Genomic DNA, 18787 nt, shown 5'->3' with positions numbered 1-18787 from the left:
CATAAACCCCCGAGCCCCGCACCCCGCCACGCAGAGTCCCAGCGGAGGACGCGCCCCGACGGCCGCCCGGCACCGCGCACGGCGGAGCCCCCCGGGTCGGTGGGTGCCGGGGGCGGGCGTCTCCCCGCACCGTGCCCGCCTCCTCCCCGCCGCACCGGCCTGAAGCTCCGCCCGGCTCCCAGTGCCCGCAGCCTGTCGGCGGGCTCCCGCTCGCCCAGACTATGAGGAGAGGGGCCGGCCGGGGGGCGGCGGCGGTCCCGGTGCGGCGGGAGAGGGTGCGGGGGAACCGCCGCCACCGGCCGGGTCATGCCCGTGCGCCCGGGGCGGCGGGGCTGCTGGCTGCGGCGGGATGGGCGCGCTCCGGACCGGCGCCCGAGCCTTCCTCCTCCTCCTCCTCGGCTGCCTCCCGCCCCGGCGTGGCCCGCTCAGGTGAGCGCAAAGCGCGGTGCTCTCCCTCCTCCGGGACCCCATTTAAACCCTCTCCCCTCGCTCTGGGAGCCGGGTTTCCCCCACCGGGACTTGGATTCTCCCAAACGGGACCGAAACGTCCTCTGCCAGTCCTGCGACCGGACCCCTACCCGCGATCCATTCGTCCCCGAGCAACCCGGACTCTTTTTGTAGAACCCCCCCATATTCATCCTTCCCCCCATCCCCGGCAGCGGGACCTTCTCCAGGACCCCGCACCCCAGGCACTTTGCCTGCACGGTGCCGCCCGCCCCCTGCAGCCCCCAACCCGGGGCACAGCCCTCACCGAGGAGGCTTAGGGACCACCAGGCGATGGCCCATGCAGCTCTTTCTCCATCACAGCAACGCCCCTGAGGTGCCCAGACCTTCTTCCAGATCAGAGATTATTATTATTATTATTATTATTATTATTATTATTATTATTATTATTATTTTTGGTGGAGGGGAGGGGTGCTCAGGACAGTCCCAGGTCCCATGGAATGTTTTAGGTGGAAGACCTGAAGCCCCTGAGTCCCTTCCTCCCTCTCTACCATCCCCAGATGCCACTGGGACGAGGTAGGATGCAGGGGACAGGTGGGGGGGCTGCAGTGCCCCTGGGGCTCCCTGTCCTGATGTATCTGAGGCAGCGTGGGAGGGATGCAGCCTTTGTGTTGAGGAGGGGGAAAATTGCATCCAAATGTCATCATTTCACCAGCGGAAATTGCTTCCACTGGGATGGTGTTCTCAGGCAGATAGGAGTGTTTTCCAGCCCCACTGTTCCCTGAATGCATGGGGTGCTGTGCTGAGCACCAGGGCCCTCGGGGGAGGCTGTGCCCTGTGAGCTGTGCCCAGGGACGTGCAGCTCAGCTTGCAGCAGAGCCTTTGCCCCCAGCTCTGGTACTCAGAGGAGCTGAGATTCTTCCAGAGAGGACTCCCACTCCTCTGAGCAGAGGTAGGAGCACAGTGTTCAGCCTGCCCACAGCTCCAGGAGAGCCCCTGCTCCATCCCCAGCACCCTCCCTTGCTTGTGGCAATGGGGTCTGCAGCCTCAAACGGGAGCAGGACGCACCAGCAGCATGCTCAAAGCTCCCTTTGTGTCCAGAGATCTCCAGCTCGCTCCTCTCCATCACAGCCGCATGCCTGGCAATGTGGTGAGCGAATGTCTCTCGCATTGTTCCTTGAAATGATCATTATAAACTGACAGAAGGAGAGGAACTGGCAGGCGGAGATGCGTTCACGAAAATATCCCCCTCCAAGGTCAGTTTAAATAAGTCTCCATCATCACCAGGAGTGCTGCGTGGGAGAGCTCATGTCAGCTCCTCGCCGTGGCTGTGCTGATCCTCTCTGGCCGTGTCACTCCGCGGTGCCACCGTCCCCTTTGTGCTCCTGGTCACCTCCTCACTGCCCAGGGGCAGCCAGCGCTCGGGAGGTGCTGTATCCACACAGCCCCCACAAGTCCAGGCAGGGGCTGGTGATTTATCCACAGGGACAGCCCAGTGTCCACAGCTTGGGGCCATCACCACTGTGTTCTGTCCTCGCTGTGGGACACCTGACCCCAAGCACTTCCCAGCCTTGGGTATGAGGCGTGCTGGGGCTGGTGCACATCCTCCCCTGGGCTGCAGGGCTGTGCCTGGAGCTTTATGGGGCTGGCAGCCAGCTGAGCCCCCCCCCTCTGTCTGCAGGCTGGTCTCAGGGAGGGAGGAGATCAAATCCCACTCCCGCAGTGCACCCCAGCCCATGTCACCCTCTGATTTCCTGGACAAGCTCATGGGAAGAACGTCAGGGTACGATGCCCGGATCCGACCCAACTTCAAAGGTAAGGGGAGGGTGGGAAGCTACTGGGGCTGGCAGCACCCCACGCATAGGGCTGCCCAAACCCAGGGGACAGATGTAGGGAAAGGACCCTGACCCACATTCCTCTCTCCTCAGTTGTACCCGCGCTGTCTGTGCCTGCTTTCCCATGGCAGTGTGGGGGGTGTGGGGGGTTCCCCTACATGCACCATGGGGTGACCGTAGTGGGCACAGGGCTGCCCAGCACACACAGGGTGCAAGGTCTGTGCCCACACCAACATGGTGCTGGTCAGCAGTGAGAGCTGCACACTGCCTGCTTGTTTTCCAGGTCCACCCGTCAACGTGACGTGCAACATCTTCATCAACAGCTTCGGCTCCGTCACCGAGACGACCATGGTGAGGGTTTGGCAGTAGGCTCCTCTGCAGGGGATGCTGCCTGGGGTGTGTGTGTGTGTGTGTGTGTGTGTGTGTGTGTGTGTGTGTGTGTGTGTGTGTGTGTGTGTGTCAGTGCCAGGGCTGTGTCTGTGCTCAGGGCTCCTGCAGATCCCCCTAGAGCCAGAGCACTGTGACAGGCTGCTGCCCCCAACATCCTCAAATGCACGAGGATCTGCACTGGGGAAGCCCTATAAAGCCTATTTGTGCTGCTGCAAAGCCTTCAGACCATCAACCTCCTCCTCCCCCCGGCCCTGTGGGGCTCCCACTGACGAGTGCCCTCTGCCCAGGATTACCGTGTGAACGTCTTCCTGCGGCAGCAGTGGAACGACCCCCGGCTGGCTTACCGCGAGTACCCCGACGACTCGCTCGACCTCGACCCCTCCATGCTCGACTCCATCTGGAAGCCAGATTTGTTCTTTGCCAATGAGAAAGGGGCCAACTTCCACGAGGTCACCACCGACAACAAACTGCTGCGCATCTTCAAGAACGGCAACGTGCTCTACAGCATCAGGTGCTGAGCCTTTCTCCTTTGGTGCAGGGCTTGTCTCTCGGTCCCGTTGGGCATCTTTCAGCCAGTCTCTCTTTTGTCTGCCTCCTGCAGGCTGACGCTGATCCTGTCCTGCCCCATGGATCTCAAGAACTTCCCCATGGACATCCAGACGTGCACGATGCAGCTGGAGAGTTGTGAGTGCCTGGGGACGTTCGAGCCTTGCTTCATCCCGTGGCATCCCATCGCGTGCTGTTCCATCCCAAAAGCTAGCATCTCTGTGTTTCTGGGGGAGCTGAGCAGGAAAGGGGAGGTCATTTGGGGTGGGGATGAATGGGCTCATATCCCCACTGACCCGTGGCTCCATCTGTCACCTTTCCAGTTGGCTACACCATGAACGACCTCATCTTTGAGTGGCTGGAGGAGCAGGAGGCCGTGCAGGTGGCAGAGGGCCTGACGCTGCCGCAGTTCATCCTCAGGGACGAGAAGGACCTGGGCTACTGCACCAAGTACTACAACACAGGTGAGACCCCCAGAAACCCCTGACTGCCCCCTGGCGTGGCACAGACCCCCTCACCCACACAAGGCTGGATTTTTCTTGCAGGCAAGTTCACCTGCATTGAGGTGAAGTTCCACTTGGAGAGGCAGATGGGCTATTACCTGATCCAGATGTACATCCCCAGCCTGCTCATCGTCATCCTCTCCTGGGTGTCCTTCTGGATCAACATGGATGCAGCACCAGCGCGGGTGGGCTTGGGCATCACCACTGTGCTCACCATGACTACTCAGAGCGCCGGCTCCCGTGCCTCTCTGCCCAAGGTCAGTGCTGTGGGCACAATGCTGGCCCTGGGGGGCTAGAAAAGACCTCTAGGATCCCCAAGCCCCCCCCACCATGCCCACTGACCATGTCCCTCAGTGCTGCATCTCCACAGTTTTGAATGCCTCCAGGGATGGTGACCCCACCACCTCCCCGGGCAGCCTAGATCACCATTCTTCCAGAGTCTACACATTTCCTAGCATCCAGTATTTCCCAATATCCATGGACCAACAACAGAGATGGCACAATTACAGGGTCTTATCCTGTTCTTTTTTTTTCCAGTGGAACCACGACTCAAAGCCATCTGGCACCAGGGATTCTCCTTGGGAGAACTTGGCTTCCTGGAGCTTTGAACTGCGCAGCTCTGGGGAGAACCTCTGAGAGCTGTGACTGTGGGGAGGGGCGCAGCCCCACAGCTCTGATCCCTCTCCCCTCGCAGGTCTCCTACGTGAAGGCCATTGACATCTGGATGGCCGTCTGTCTGCTCTTTGTCTTTGCTGCTCTGCTGGAATACGCCGCCGTCAACTTTGTCTCTCGGCAGCACAAGGAGTTCATGCGCCTGCGGCGGCGGCAGCGCAGGCAGAGGATGGTGAGTGCCTGCGGCCGCTGCTGTCACCACGTGTCCCTAAGATGATAGGGGGAGCCCCGGGGCTGCAGGGCTGTCTCCTATGGCACCTTGGGGAGCTGTGGGCATTGCAGTTCTTCTGCCTGCCGGGCAGCACAGGGAGCCCAGAGCATCTCCCTGCCCTGCGGGATGCCCAGAGCTGAGCCGCACGGTCACAGAATCACAGAACCATAGAATAGCCTGAATTGGATGGGACCCATAAGGATCACTGAGTCCAACTCCTGTCCCCTGGAGCAGGCTGACATTGCCCGTCCCAATGTGGGGGGACAGCCTGGCACTGGCTGCAGGGAGGCACCGTGCTCTGGACAGGGAGTAGATGTGGTGCACGGCCCCAGATGGGTGCCATTCTCCTCCCGCCCTGGGAGACGCTCCGCTCTAAAAAGGCAGGAAAAGAAACAAGGGTTTCTTTTCCTTTCCCATGTGACGCTCAGGGAAAGCAGCTGGTGCCTGCCCTGCCATATGGTGACACTGTTAGATGCAGACCGTCATGTGAAAGCCCTGTGGATGTGTCCCCCAGGCTCCCAGTGCCCCCTGGCTCAGAGGCTGTGCTGCCGGAGGGGCTGCTCTCCCCCCACGGCTGCTCTCTGCCCACAGCAGGGGCAGAGCCGTCGGTCACGCGCTGTCCTGTTTCTGTTTGGTGCCAAAAGGGCCTGAGCAGCGGGACGGCCAGCCTGGAGTCCCTGGGGCAGTCGAGCAGCCTGCACAGCGGCGAGCACACCTACGCGACGCTCTCGCAGCTCTCCAGCTCCAGGGTAAAGCACACCCCTCCGGCAGTGCACCCCTGCACCCCCCTTTTCCCCAAAAGGAGCACCCAGGAGCCCTTCCCACAAGTGAGGGTGCAGGAAGGAGCAGGGCAGGGATGTGCACGGGGCACGTGGCCGTGGGAACCAGAGGTATAATTCACCGGCCCCTTGGAGACACCCTGCTCTGTGCCTCGGTTTCCCCTGCTGTAGAATGGGGCCAAAGGCCGCCCCCTTTGCAGTGGAGTGAACCATGCTGGGGTGATGAGCTCCTCAGCTCCCTGACAGCACCTGGAGCAGGGTGGGGGCTCTGCCTACCCAGATCAGCCAGCGCAGTGATCTCCTCTCCCTGCAGTGGCTCAGCATGTGTGGGCACTTGGCAGCTGGAGACGTGGGGAGGAGACACGGCAGGGAGTGGTGGCACAGGGCAGGCTGCCCAGTTTGGGCGGAGATGCTGGGGGACGAGGACATCCCAACTGTGCATTTCTAGGGCTGCTGCAGCTCTTTCTGAGCCCCCCATCCTGCTGTGCCCTCAGTGAGCACTCTGCAGCAGGGCAGAGCAGCTCAGCGGCACACGAGAGCGCATTTCAGCAATTTCAGCCTCTGCTGCTTCTCCCTGCTGGGGAATCTTGCTTAGCAGGCAGAGTGCTGAGTTAAATAAAGATCCCCAGCTCTCTGCATGAGAGCCCCTCGCTGCTGGGTGCCCATCCAGGGCAGGATGCAGCTCTTTGCCCGTGCACCTCAGTGGGCAGCGCTGCTTGGAGAAGGCATGGAGACCCGAAACCCACACTGCTTGTGGGCATGGAATGGAGGGGATGTCCTCAGCTCCAAGTGGGGACACCATGGACGCACATAGAGCGTAAATGAGCTGAGCCAATGTGACTCCCTAATGAAACAGCTCACTAATGAAGCACAGCTGTTGGGGGGGAGGAGCGCAGGCACTGCCGGCTTGTGGGGAGGCAGCAAGGAGGGTGAGGACAGGGCCTCCGGTGCTTGCATCCATCCTTTGTCACCCAGCAAGCAGCCCTGGCATTTGAGAGGACTGGGGGTCCCTGATGGCAGCGAGGCTCCTGCATCCCTGCACGGTTCTGCCCCAGCAAACTGTTCACCAGCACACCTCCACCCTCCAGCAAGCAGCTGCTGCAACAGTGCCTGCACCCCCAGCACCCCAATGCTCACAGCGCCCTTCTGTGCCCCATATGTACCCCTGTGTGCTCTGCACTCTTGTGTGCCATACACCTCTGTATGCCGCACACCCCCATCTGATCTGCATCCTCCCATGCACCCCTCACCCCCGTGGGCCCACTTGCCCCACACCAGGCACCCAAGTGGATGCTGAGGATTGTGGGGCTGCCCACAGATTCATTGGGGGCAGTTTAGAGCACGATGTGTTGGCAGGCAGGTGCTCACCGGACACCCTCGTACCTCAGACTGTGCTCCTCTGGGCTTCTGCCTGCACGCCTCAGATGTGCAGGAAAAGCACCAAGCCTTGCACTGGCACCCACCCAAGCAGACAGCCACGGCTGGCACACACACGGAGCATGCAGCACAGCCCTGTGCCCTGCAGGGTGCCCGGCTGACAGCACTTTCCCTCTCTAGGAGGAAGAGCTCATCCGTGAGAGCCGCTTCTACTTCCGAGGCTACGGGCTGGGCCACTGCCTGCAGGCAAAGGATGGGGCTGGGGAGGGTCCTGGAATCTACAGCCCCCCCCCAGCCAGTGCATTGCTGCGGGAAGGGGAGACCCTGCGCAGGCGTTACGTCGACCGTGCCAAGCGCATCGACACCATCTCCCGAGCCGTCTTCCCCTTCACCTTCCTGGTCTTCAATATCTTCTATTGGGTTGTCTACAAAGTGCTGCGCTCAGAGGACATCCACCCGGTGCCCTGAGGCCCCCAAAAGGCCCAAGGATCTCTTGGCTGGATGCTGCCATGTGCCTGGAGGCTGTGAGCGGGTGTCAGACTGCTGTGTCACCGAGCCACAGACAGCAGTGAGCTGGGCAAGGGGCTGTGCTCCTCTCCCCCTGCGCAGCCCACAGCTCTGTGGTGGGAGATGGTGGGCAGCCCCAGCCTTGCTGACCCCATCCCCTGACTTCTCCCTCGGCCCCAGGCTGTCCCTGGGTGGGCTCACTCCATCTGCTCTTCCACCAGAGAGGACAGCATCCGAACCCTCGATTTAAAAACTCAGCAAGGCTTCCAGACCTCCAGACCTGGATATCCTCCATGCTTAGCGGGAAATAAAAGCAGTAGGTGATGCTGACGTAGGTCCTACAGAGAGAAACGTGTTGATGCTCTCCTTTCCCCCACTCACAGCAAGCCCCAGGTGGGGCACATATCTTTGATGGGGTACTTTGCTGCAGCCCCACAAGTTCTGTGGGCAGGATGGAGATGGAATTTGCCCCTTTCCTCAGCAGCCTTGGGAACACCATGGCACAGCAAAGTGCCAGGCACCATGGCAGGGGACACAAACAAAGGGCAGTGCAGTCCGGGCAGATATCCCACCCTCAGCCCCAGCTTCCCTCCCTGCTCCTCAAGCAGGAATTGCCCTCTCCCTCTCTTCAGTAACCAGGAGCCCCCAGCACCCACTTTCTCAGCTCCTGCTGAGCCACACGCACTCATTTCACAGATGAGGCAAGCATCCCCATGATCCCCAAGAGAAAAAGCATCCAGAGGAGACACCAGGGCTCCACCAGGATGGGTGAAGATGGTTCCATCCCATTGCCGCTGCCACTGTACTGTCCCAGGAACAGCCTCGAGGGATTTGTTTTTTGGGGGGAAGCCCATTTGGAGGCACAGGTCTCCACTGCCCACCCACAGACCCAAACAGAGAGGTGCTGGCACCTGCAAGCACACGGTGGCCAATCAAACCTCCAGCAAAGGTGGGATTTTAAAAAGCATTGATCTTCCTACACAAATAAAGTCTGTCTGGGATTTTCAGCGGCGTGTTGGGGGTTTCTCTCTGCCCAGAACCCCGTGTCTTGGAGCAGCTCCCAGCTGCAGGAAGGATGTGGGTGCACCAGCCTTGCGGTACTGGGAGCCCTGAGATTACGCCCTGACCTTGTTGTCTCCATTTATCTGACGGGGTTTTGCCTTGGGGACAGGACCCAAAGATGGCCAGAGGTGGAGCTGGGTGGGGCTCCAGCCCCATGGTGGAGCTTGGACACCTACACACGCTGAATGTCCCATCCTTCCCTTGGCTTGCTGGGCAGGCGCCAGCCTCAGAGAGCTGCCAGCTGTCCTGGGCGCTTACGCCAACCCTGCGGTGCCACCCTGGGCCAGCGCTCCCATCCCCAGCTGGCGTGGAGGCAGGCAGAGCTCACAGCTGACGGCCAGTCTCATAAGCAAACATCAATCTCCCTCTGTGCTCCCAGCCAAGTTTCACAGATCGGCTCTGTTGGGTGCCCTGTACCTCGCAGCCCCATCACACTGTCGAGCCCCAGCGAGGTTTTTGTGAGGGAGAGGGGAGAAAGCAAAGCGGAGACCTGCAGCTCAGTGCTTGGTTTGTTCTTTTGATGGGAGAAACAAAACCCTGCGGCGCTCCTGTGTTCCTGCCCTCGCTGCTCTCCTTTACTCAGCAGCACGTCTGGGTACCTGGGGGCTTCAAAGGGGAGAACAGCAGGGGGGCAGCCCCAAAGCACCTTGATTGTAGGAACTGACACTTCCCAAAAAGAAAGGAAAAAGGAAGAATTTTAGAAAGTGAACTGCCAAAAACCAACATGTCATAAGACAACCTGCAGCAATGGCGTGCTCTGGCTGCAGCCAAGCAGAGGGAGTCCTCACTCAGGCACCGTGGTGGGAGACTCTTAGGGGAGCACTGCCACCCCACAGCCCTACAAGCACATCTGGGCACCTTTTGGGGGCCAGCAGCAGCAGCACCCAGCCCCTACCAGAGCTCCCAGCAGCCACAGTGGAGCTGGAAGCCCCTCCAGCCCGTGGTCCTGGTGAGTTCCCATGCCCCAGGGCTCACCCAGGCTGGGGGTGCAGCATGGGTAGCAGCCATTCCCTGGCAAAGCCCACGGACTTCAGATGGAGCCAATTTTCCTTCTCCTGTGTGATGCTGCACATCCAGGACGTGTCCCAGCCGCTATGGGAAGCAGCAGTGGGCACAGGACCAGCAGCGGCGGCGGAGTTAATTGCCGGTGTAAATGGAAGCTAATGGAGTTACGTTGGGGTAATGTGACTCCTGGAAAGTAAAATCAGAATAATCAGCACTGGCGGCTCTCTGAGCGCCTGCCAGCACAGCACTTACAGCCCAGCAGCTGCAGATGCATGCAACTTGCCTCCTGCTGCTGCACACCCATGGGTGCTGGGGGGTAAAGGCCCTGCTCTGTGCTTTTATTCACAGAATCACAGAACAGCCTGGGTTAGAATGGACCTCAAGGATCATGAATCTCCAACCTCCTGCCACAGGCAGGGCCACCAACCTCTGCATCTGACAGTAGACCAGGCTGCCCCAGGCCCCATTCATCCTGGCCTTTAACTCTACCAGGGACAGGTAGAGCAGCTGTTACAGCACTTCACCATTCTCATAGTAAAGAATTTATTGATCCTCAACCCTCAGGGATGGGGCTGGGGAACAGCAACACCCGCGCAGCAGAGCTGCAAGGATGGTCCCCAAATAGAAGGGACGAGCAAGGGAGTGCTGGGGTTTGGCAGCAAGCAAGGGTCAGATCTGTAGTGCCCCGCAGCCCCGGGAATATGGAAAGCAGCCCAGCTCCGGACTGTGGCTTGGCATAAGAAAAACAAAGCCATGAAGTTCTGTGGTGTGTTTTGTCCAACTCAGAGAAGCCGTGCCCTGCAGCCCCCCAGGGCAGGGGGAGGACCCCGCGCCCAAACAAAGTGCCATTATCTGACCGCGGTCTCTGAAGGTCTTTTGTTCCCTGGGCGCACCAGAGCGGAGATCGGAGGACACCTAGCGAGGAGGCCGCTCCGGGGGCTGCGTGACAACAGAGCTTGCAGAGATCGTCACCTCACAGCCCGCCGGGCCGGCCCTGCTGGGGATCGTCTCTCAGGGCACGGAGCTCCGGCTGGCTGCGAGCAGGATGCGGGCCTCACCGCAACACCGCGATCCGTGCGAGGACACGGCCCGGCTCTGCCAGACCCCATCCCCCCGCCAGGCACCCGCAGCTCGGAGCGGGCCCCGAGCCCAGTACACGGAGCCCTGAGCTCTGCGCCCTGCGCACGGTGCTGTGGGGCGCTCTGTGGGTGCCGGGTGGGCTGCGAGCATTGGGATGGAAAGCAGCGCGTGGGGACGGCGCGGCCGGACTGCGCCTACACGGCACGGCGCCACCCCACGGCAGCGGAGGAGCAGGCCGCGGCTCCGCGGCAGAACCACCTGCGCAGGGGCACGTGATCGCCCCGCCACGTGATCGACCTCCCGTCTCACGTGACTCTGAGGCAGGCGGGTGTCATGGCGGCGGCGGTGCGCTGGGCCTTGTTGGCCGCTGTGGCGGCGGCGGCGGTTGTGGCGTTGGATAACGGCGTGGCGCGGACGCCGCCCATGGGCTGGCTGCACTGGGAGCGCTTCCTCTGCGGCACCGACTGCGCTGCTGAGCCGGACAGCTGCGTCAGGTACCGGGATGGGATGGGGTAGGGGGAGCCGGGGTCCCGGTGCTGAGAGTGGGGCGTTGCGTTGCGGGGCTGCGGCCCGAGCTTCAGCGTCCCCCCCTCCGCGTTGCTCCCCCGGCCCCAGCGAGCGGCTGTTCACCGAGATGGCCGACGTGATGGTCACGGAGGGCTGGAAGGAAGCGGGCTACGAGTTCGTCTGCATCGACGACTGCTGGATGGCGCCAACGCGGGACGAACGAGGCCGGCTGCGGGCGGATCCCCGGCGCTTCCCCAGCGGTATCCGCGCACTGGCGGACTACGTGAGTGCGAGGAGCGGGGGGGGGGCTGTGCGGGAACCGCGTGACTCAACGGCCTCTCCTCTGTCTGCTGAGCTCAGGTCCATTCCAAAGGGTTGAAGCTGGGGATCTACAGTGACGTGGGGAACAGGACATGTGCCGGCTTCCCCGGCAGCTATGGGCACTACGAGTTGGACGCACAAACCTTTGCCTCCTGGGGTGTGGACTTGGTGAAGTTTGATGGCTGTAACGCCGACTCACTGGGGCTGCTGGCAGAAGGTATGTGAGCAGGTGGGGCACAGCTGGGGCTGTTCTACGGGTGTCAACAATCCCCAGCCAAGGGGTGGGCTCCAGAGAGATGCTTTTCCCTGACTGTACACATTTGAGGGATTAGCTTACACGCAATGTTCCCAAGTGCAAGGCTGCTCTCTCTCCAGGGCAGCGCATATTGCTGGCCCAAGTGGTTTTTGGCTGTTCTGACTCCCGGAGCTTTCAGGCGTGGCTTGAGAAAGCAGCTTTCTCCCACCAGAGACTGCGTCGTGCTGAGCACAGAAGTACTGTCTGCGTTCTCTGGGGGCTGTCTGCAGACTGCCGTGTCAGCTCTTAGCACCACAAAGGCTTTGCACTTCTGGAGTGCTTTCATTGCAGAGCAAAAGCATTTTGCATGCTTGACACTGAATCCCTTTGCTGAAGCTGTGCCATAATGGATCAGCTCTGAGCTAGAATAGCTTGTATCTGCAGTAAGAAGGGCAGTTATCAGGGCTGTTAGCAGGAAAAAAATAGAAGGGAATTCTGGCACAACAAACCTATTGGGATTTTCACTTCTAAATGTGCCCTCATGAATGCTGTTTCCGAAGTTGTTATGCACAGGCTGGTGGGTCAGCAGTAGAGAGCTCAGTGCTGTGCTCAGAGCTCCTGGCTGCAGACCCCCTCCAAGCACTGCACACCCCGGTGCCCCAGGTGCAGATTTGCAGGAAGAACAATGTGGCTCTGAAGTTGGTTTTCTGTTGGCTGGGCTCTCCCTGCTGGCGCAGTGTTTGGCAGCAGGAATCCTGCACTCTCTCCTGGCTGTCTGGTAGAGAGAACCTGTCCAAGTGACAGTCAGCTCCACGCCAGTTGGTCCAATGTGTGCTGGCTGTTGGGGCCTGGAGCACAGCTCAGCACCGCAGGCGACAGCTGAGCTGGAAGCTGGCTGGATCAGATGGATAAGCCAGGTGCAACCCAGTGGTACTGAAGCAGTTCCAGGAGAGAGAGCAAAAGCTCCCTTCCCTCTCTGCTGATTGGAAGGGAGTTAACAGGGCTGTGTGAGGACAAGGACAGGACAAAGCTAGTGCCTTTTTTATTCCTGCTCAGTCCATATGGCACAAATGCATCACAAGGACGTGTTCCCACAGTGTTAACCACTGGTGCTGTACCCAGCTGCTCGGTAAGATGGCAACTTGTATTTAGGTTGCTCAGAGAGGTGGTGGGTGCTCTGTCCTTGGAGACATTTGAGGTCAGGCTGGGCAGGGCTCTGAACACCTGATGGAGCTGTGGATGTCTCTGCTCAGTGCAGGGAGTTGGTCTCAGTGACCTCTAAGGGTTCCTTCCAATTCAAAAGATTCTGTGATTCTAGAGGGAAAATACACCGCACAGCAAAGCTGCAGCCTGTTCCTAGGGTTGCATCCATATCCTCTATCCCAGATGAAAGCAGGGTAGTGGGTGATGTAGAGGTCAGCAGTCTCAGACTATTTGCCTGGGACAAATAGCAAAGCCATGTAGCAGCTCACCTCTCCTTGGAGGCAGGAGACTGGCTGCCACTACGAGCTCCTCTCTCCTCCCTTTATTATTTGAGTCATGAGAGTATGTTCAGCCTTGATTTTTAAAAGAGTCAAGCTGAAACCTGAACCTGTGGCACTGCTTTAGTTCCTTTCCTTGAGCAAGGAGATGGGGTAACCTCTCTTCTTTTAGGTTACAGGAACATGTCTCTGGCCCTCAACAAGACTGGCAGACCCATCGTGTACTCCTGTGAATGGCCTTTCTACCTGAGGCCCATGCAGCAGGTAGGGAGCATTTCTCAGGGCTCACAGTGGGAAGAACAGAAAAGCATTAGCACTTCATAGCAGCCTCCCAAGGAATTTGCTGCTCTCCGGTCCAATGGAGAACAAGACTGCAAGGCAGAGGAAAACCACTTTTCCTCTACAGCCTTGAGGTGTACCTGAGGCAAGTTGTTTCTCTGCTGAAAAGTGTAGCAGGATTCTGCAGCACAAGCTGCTGGAAGCACAGCCCAGCTGGAGCTTGCTCAAGACCAGCAGCATCCATCTGCTTTCCCTCTTCAGGGAGCTGAGCATCAAGATGTTGGAGATGCAGATGCAGCTAGCAGGCAGCTTGCTGCTATTCCTCCTGGATGTTCTGCTCAGCCTAACAGCCACCTCGAGGGACAGGAATGAGAGTTTTAGGGCAGCCTATTGAACAGGAATGCTCTGTGTTGTTTACATGTGGGTTTTTGCTGGACAGGGTCTGTGAGTGCCGTGTTGCTCTCCACCCACAGCTGCCTTCCCCCGTGCACCAGGACAGGATGTGGTCATTCCCTCCCACAGAGAAAGATGCATTAGTCACCAAGGGGAGTAAACCCGAGAAACAGCAGTGATTACTGAAATAGTAATTACTGTAACAGTAATAGGATGACACAGTTTAATCCCACTGGTCCCATCCCACCTTTGGTAAAACAGCACGTGTAGAGATTTTCTGACAGAGCTAGGTGGCTGCAACTGTTCTCCCAAGGGAAACAATTGGGATGGTGCTGTCTGGAACGTGGCAGACTAGAGCTGGTGGGTACAAGGCATCCTAGGGAGCCAGCATCGTTCAGATGGAACACTATCCACTGTCAGCTAAGTTCTCTCCCACAATATCCCTGATGCCTCGTGTACAGTCTCCATCTTGTACAGTCAGGCTCTCTGGCTAACCACACTCATTGTTTTGGCAGCCCAATTACACGGAGATCAAACAGTATTGCAATCACTGGAGGAATTTTTATGATGTCTATGATTCTTGGAACAGCATCAAGAGCATCCTGGAGTGGACAGCACTTCATCAGGACAGCATTGTGAAGATAGCTGGGCCTGGAGGCTGGAATGACCCTGACATGGCAAGTAGAGCAACACCCTTCCAGCAGCAGGAGAAAATTGTTTCCTTAGCTGTAGCCTGAGATGGGTGGGGAGGGAGAGACTGGGAGGAGAAACACTGGGGGAGGACTGGGGGAAAGGATCTGATGGAGTCCTAGGATTAAGCACTTGATGAAAGGGATCCCTAAATGGAAAAGAGCAGCAGAACAGCACTCTGAGCACACAGCAGTTGGGTGCAGAAGGAGAACATTGCATAGGCTGTACTGCAGCCTATAAAGCAGTGCCAGTCCCTAACAAACACAGATATGAATCGGAGAAAGTCTCTGATGTGCAACTCCTGTCAGAAGGGGGAAAAAAACCTTGGGTGCCGTGCCAAGCTGGGTGCTAGCAAGGAATGAATAGCTGCATCTAGGAGCAGGCTCTTGAATGCTGCTTTGCCAGGTAAGGAGTCTTCTTTACTTCCACCACTGGTTCATGCTGGATTGCCATGCTAATCTGCAGCCAGCCGGTGTTGTTCCTAGAGCTCAGCCCATCCAACCAGTCCCCAACCAGGGCACCACCCTTAGCATCCTGCCACTTCCCAGCACTTCCCTGCTGGCCCAGTTTCTCCTTGGCAAGCAGCGTTAGGAGGCGTTTTTCTTTTCCTGTCCCAGTTGGTGATTGGGAACTTTGGGCTGAGCTGGGACCAGGCGGTGACTCAGATGGCGATGTGGGCGATCATGGCCGCGCCGCTCTTCATGTCCAACGACCTGCGGCACATGAAACCGGAGGCCAAGGGGCTGCTCCAGAACAAGGAGGTGATCGCCATCAACCAGGATCCGCTGGGCAAGCAGGGCTACCGCATCACTAAGGTACAGCAGGACCTGGCTGGGGCTGTGCTCTGGAACACAGGCTGCCTCAAAAAGCGGGCGCTGGAGGTCTGGGACAGAGCGCCCAGGGTTTGGGAACACGTTTGTTCCTGAAGCCTGCTTAGGCTCACAGGCACAGACACCCGGTTCTGCCTTCCCTAATGCAAGCCTGTGGCTTATTTTCTTCTTGGCAGGACAAGAACTTCGAGCTGTGGGAACGGCCCCTGTCTGACAGAGCCTATGCTGTGGCGGTCCTAAACCAGCAGGAAATTGGGGGACCCCAGAACTTCACCTTCTCCCTCTCCTTCCTTGGCAATGGGCTGGCCTGCAACCCAGCGTGCTGCATCCAGCAGATCCTGCCAACCAGCAGGGACTGGGGGGTTCACAACTGGGTCTCCTCCCTGAGTGTAGAAGTGAACCCCACAGGCACTGTGCTGCTCAAAGTAGTGCCGCTGTAGGAGGTGGGATTATTTTCTGTAAGCCTCATGCTCTGCACTTCTTGTCCTAGAGCATTCACTGCTTGAGAGCCTCTGGATGCTGAACCTTCTGCAACAAATGCCTGTGACTTATTACTATGAGGCAGCAGAAAAAGGTGCTGCTTCTCTCCTGTTACCCTTTCTCTGGCATCTCACCCAACTCTCCTTTCCCAAGGGGTCACAAGGCCCCCAGCAGGGCAACAACAACTCATTGACACCACGACCAAAGATCTGCAAGAGGTGCATGCAGCGTTCTACAGCTCTTCAGCATTTCAGGCACACAAGGGCAGTGCAGCCCAGCTGCTGTGCTGTGTGCTTTGGCAGGCTGGAGCACTTGAGGACATTTAGTTCACAACTGTGAAAAGCTGTTCCTGCTGGAAAAAACGCCATCCTCAGAATGGGCACCTCCTCCTGAGCTCAGGGACTGGTCTAAATCACAGCACTTCTTAGCAGCTGATTTCTCTGCAGCCATCTGCTTAAAGTGATCAAGTGTGATGCCTCCGAGCTGAGCTTTGAGGCTTTCAAGTCTCACAAGTCTTCCTCTCATCAATGGCTGCCCCTTTAGATGACAGTTCCCCACACCACCCTTCATGGGGCCCCTAGGGACTCCTTCCTTAGTGAGCTCCCTTCCAGAAATAACTGCTTGCTTTAGCTTAAAGGTCCTTCTGGTGCAGGATCCAGACACTTAACCCTTGTTTCCAGGCTACTGCACAATTTGGATGCCTTGATTTGTCCTGATGTTTGTGTTTACAACTCCAACTGAAGCGTTCCTAAGCAGGCCTACCTGTACGTTTTAGCATGGTAGCTAAAATTAAATCAAGTTTTGGAAAACAGGTCACTGTTCTTACAAAAATCATCATGATTACCAGAAGCAACACTCAGTAAAGTGGATCTGATGCACCTGCACTCTACATCTATTACACACCTCTTGGAGCAAGGAAGGGGATCCTAGCTTACAAGAGGTTTTGAAGAAATGCTGCCTTTGCAAGGATCATCTTCCTGCTAGGTTAGTGTACTTGCAAAGCCTCACCCCACCAGCAGCACAGAATACACAAAACCAAGTAACAGATCACTTCCAAATACTTTAATATGGTCCAAAAATGAGTAGGATGCAGCTTAGAACTGTATCACCTGGCCCTATAAGAAGGAAGAGATGAGTGTGAGTTTATTCACCACTGAATCTTGCCCTGTCCCAACCCTGGCAGCACACAGCCTGCTGTCTGTCCCTCCTGCAGCCACTCCAGGCAGGCTGCTGCATGTTGCTGAAAATCCTCCCCTTGATACAGAGCCTCACTCAGCTCTTAGGAAGCGCTCAGCCTGTGCTGCTGGCAGTGCTCTCCCCAAAGCCACAGCTGTGCTCATACCCACCCAGATGATTTTTCCATCATTGGCCAGCCTTGGTACAAGCACATACCTTTCTCTTCTTGTCTCCTCCCAGTTCAAAGTGCTTGCATCTCTTAATTGCCAGCATCCTCTTGGACCTGCAGTTGGGCTCCACACACTCCAGCCTCAGCACAATCTTCTTTGTGGTCTTGGCCTGGGAAGTGAGGAGCAGTGCATGAGCGAACAAAGTGTCCAAAAGCAGATCAATTGCTGCTCTCAGGAAAAGCTGCTTATCTCTACCCTTAGAAGATTCATCAGCTTGTTCTCAAAACATAATAAGAGACTAAACACAGCTGACTTGCTCCATTAAACACAAAAAGGTATCTTAAAGACCAGTAAAGAGTGGGTCTGCTCCTTTGCCTACTGGTGTTTTTAAAGAACGCTGGCAAAAGGATTTACTGGGGCAGGGTTGGTCTCCTGCAGAGGTCAGTAGCACAGGAGGAAAGTTGCTCCAGCAAATGGCTGTCAGGTTTTGCTTCCCTGCTGTAATAGCACAGATTTCAGCACCCATCCCTTAGCAGAAGGTAGGTGGGAGCACAGAAGGAAAACATGCTATATGACTATAGTTCCAGGCACTCCATAAATTGAGGAGGAAGGAGACAGCAGCACATGTTACAAAATACACCACTCCTACTGCTGCTTCAACAATTTCTTTCATTAAAAGCATTACGTCCATTAAAACTGTGTTCTCTTAAAGCATCAGGCTCCACACAGAAGCTTCTCTGCAAAAACAAGCTGCATCACTCCAATGTAAGAAAGAGGGGACCTAATGAGGAACGAGGAGCAGCCTGGGATGGAAACCATGTTCCCAGACAGCTCCACCTGCACGGAGCTGCCACAGTATGGTCTGAACACAGCACGGCTGAGGAGGCAAAAGCGTCCCTCTTCAGCAGGATGCGTGGAAGGTTTCAAGCCCTCCTTCTGGGAGCAGCACTCACCTTCTTACGGAAGATAGGCTTCGTCTGGCCGCCATAGCCACTCTGCTTCCTTGTGTAGCGCCTTTTCCCTGCAGGAAGAAACGGGTACGCTGAGGCAGTAGCTCAGATATGCCACAGGCACAGCTGGCATTCCTACCAACCACCTGCAGACCTCGACCTCCAGCCGCACAACTGATCACATGAAATCCCTCCTCCCACCACAGCCGTGTGCTGAGCCTACAAGCATCCCCTCGGCACCGACCGCCTTCCCCTGGGCCCTGCACCCCCGCCCACCGCATCTCCGCCCTCACCTTGGGCATGGAGAGAGTCCTTGCCCTTCTTGTACTGGGTGACTTTATGGGGCTGGTGCTTGCCGCACTTCTTGCAGTAGGTGCGGCGGGTTTTCGGGACGTTCACCTGGAGAATCAGGGAGAAGCCGATCAGTACAGCCAGAAACCGCACAGACGCCAACCCGTCCCGGTGCTGCTGGCTGCTGCCGAGCGCGGCCCGGCCGTCCCGCCGCCCCTCTCCCCCCGCCCAGTACAGGCCCCGCGCCATCGCCCCGCGCTTACGGCCCCCGCCGCCTCCCAGGCCTGGCCCAACCTCCGGCCGAGCAGCCCCCCGCATCGCTCAGCGCCTCGGGAGGGCGGAACGAGCCGCCGCGGAGACGGATGGAAGCGGATAAAGGCGAACCCGCAATCCGCCACCGCTAAAGCTCACCATCTTGCCGCTGGTGCGCCGAAGAGAAGGAGCGACCCGGAAGCGGAAGGAGACGAGAGAGGAGCATAGAGAAGAAGGCGAGCTGGGAGCGCAGCGCCCCCTTCTGGCGGGAGGGACGGGGAATGTAGGGGAGGGGGAGGATGGGAGAGGAGCTTGGGGGCT

General features: G+C 57.9%; 3 protein-coding genes across 4 annotated transcripts; 2 read left to right on the top strand and 1 right to left on the bottom strand.

Moving 5' to 3' along the window:
• The first annotated feature begins 203 nt into the window (after positions 1-203).
• On the top strand, positions 204-7615 carry LOC128076118 (glycine receptor subunit alpha-4). Of its 2 annotated transcripts, XM_052673466.1 has the most exons (10): positions 204-429; positions 2126-2259; positions 2563-2630; positions 2957-3180; positions 3271-3353; positions 3539-3679; positions 3761-3975; positions 4413-4562; positions 5246-5350; positions 6938-7615. In XM_052673466.1, exons 1-10 carry the CDS (start codon positions 350-352, stop codon positions 7223-7225), a joined length of 1488 nt encoding a protein of 495 aa, XP_052529426.1. In that variant the 5' UTR covers positions 204-349; the 3' UTR covers positions 7226-7615. The 2 variants fall into 2 exon arrangements, with proteins under 2 accessions (XP_052529426.1, XP_052529427.1); XM_052673467.1 differs by lacking the exon at positions 5246-5350 and having other exon boundaries at positions 207-429.
• Positions 7616-10725: 3110 nt separating this feature from the next.
• On the top strand, positions 10726-16438 carry GLA (galactosidase alpha). Its single transcript, XM_052673468.1, has 7 exons — positions 10726-10905; positions 11027-11201; positions 11279-11456; positions 13128-13219; positions 14143-14304; positions 14935-15132; positions 15324-16438. The coding sequence occupies exons 1-7, from the start codon at positions 10745-10747 to the stop codon at positions 15585-15587; spliced, it is 1230 nt and encodes a 409-aa protein (XP_052529428.1). The 5' UTR covers positions 10726-10744; the 3' UTR covers positions 15588-16438.
• Positions 16439-16674: 236 nt separating this feature from the next.
• On the bottom strand, positions 16675-18768 carry RPL36A (ribosomal protein L36a). The gene is made up of 5 exons (XM_052673487.1): positions 18626-18768; positions 18217-18322; positions 17927-17994; positions 17020-17142; positions 16675-16742 (listed from the first exon to the last, which is right to left on the bottom strand). The coding sequence occupies exons 1-5, from the start codon at positions 18626-18628 to the stop codon at positions 16722-16724; spliced, it is 321 nt and encodes a 106-aa protein (XP_052529447.1). The 5' UTR covers positions 18629-18768; the 3' UTR covers positions 16675-16721.
• Between the last annotated feature and the right edge of the window lie 19 nt (positions 18769-18787).

Source organism: Tympanuchus pallidicinctus, unplaced genomic scaffold (assembly GCF_026119805.1).
Source record: "Tympanuchus pallidicinctus isolate F22 unplaced genomic scaffold, pur_lepc_1.0 scaffold13, whole genome shotgun sequence".
Classification (NCBI taxonomy): domain Eukaryota; kingdom Metazoa; phylum Chordata; class Aves; order Galliformes; family Phasianidae; genus Tympanuchus; species Tympanuchus pallidicinctus.
The sequence above is the reverse complement of the archived record's forward strand: the minus strand, read 5'-3'. Positions and strand labels throughout refer to the sequence as shown.

Bases quoted from the DNA above. Each gene is read 5' to 3' on its own strand.
- LOC128076118 (XM_052673466.1), top strand. From the start codon at position 350: ATGGGCGCGCTCCGGACCGGCGCCCGAGCCTTCCTCCTCCTCCTCCTC. The intron at 2,260-2,562 runs GTAAGGGGAGGG...CTTGTTTTCCAG, and splicing joins GATCCGACCCAACTTCAAAG to GTCCACCCGTCAACGTGACG. The intron at 5,351-6,937 runs GTAAAGCACACC...TTCCCTCTCTAG, and splicing joins CGCAGCTCTCCAGCTCCAGG to GAGGAAGAGCTCATCCGTGA.
- GLA (XM_052673468.1), top strand. From the start codon at position 10,745: ATGGCGGCGGCGGTGCGCTGGGCCTTGTTGGCCGCTGTGGCGGCGGCG. The intron at 11,457-13,127 runs GTATGTGAGCAG...CTCTTCTTTTAG, and splicing joins ACTGGGGCTGCTGGCAGAAG to GTTACAGGAACATGTCTCTG. The intron at 13,220-14,142 runs GTAGGGAGCATT...TTGTTTTGGCAG, and splicing joins ACCTGAGGCCCATGCAGCAG to CCCAATTACACGGAGATCAA.
- RPL36A (XM_052673487.1), bottom strand. The intron at 17,995-18,216 runs GTGAGGGCGGAG...TTCTTCCTGCAG, and splicing joins GGACTCTCTCCATGCCCAAG to GGAAAAGGCGCTACACAAGG. The intron at 17,143-17,926 runs GTGAGTGCTGCT...CTCACTTCCCAG, and splicing joins AGCCTATCTTCCGTAAGAAG to GCCAAGACCACAAAGAAGAT.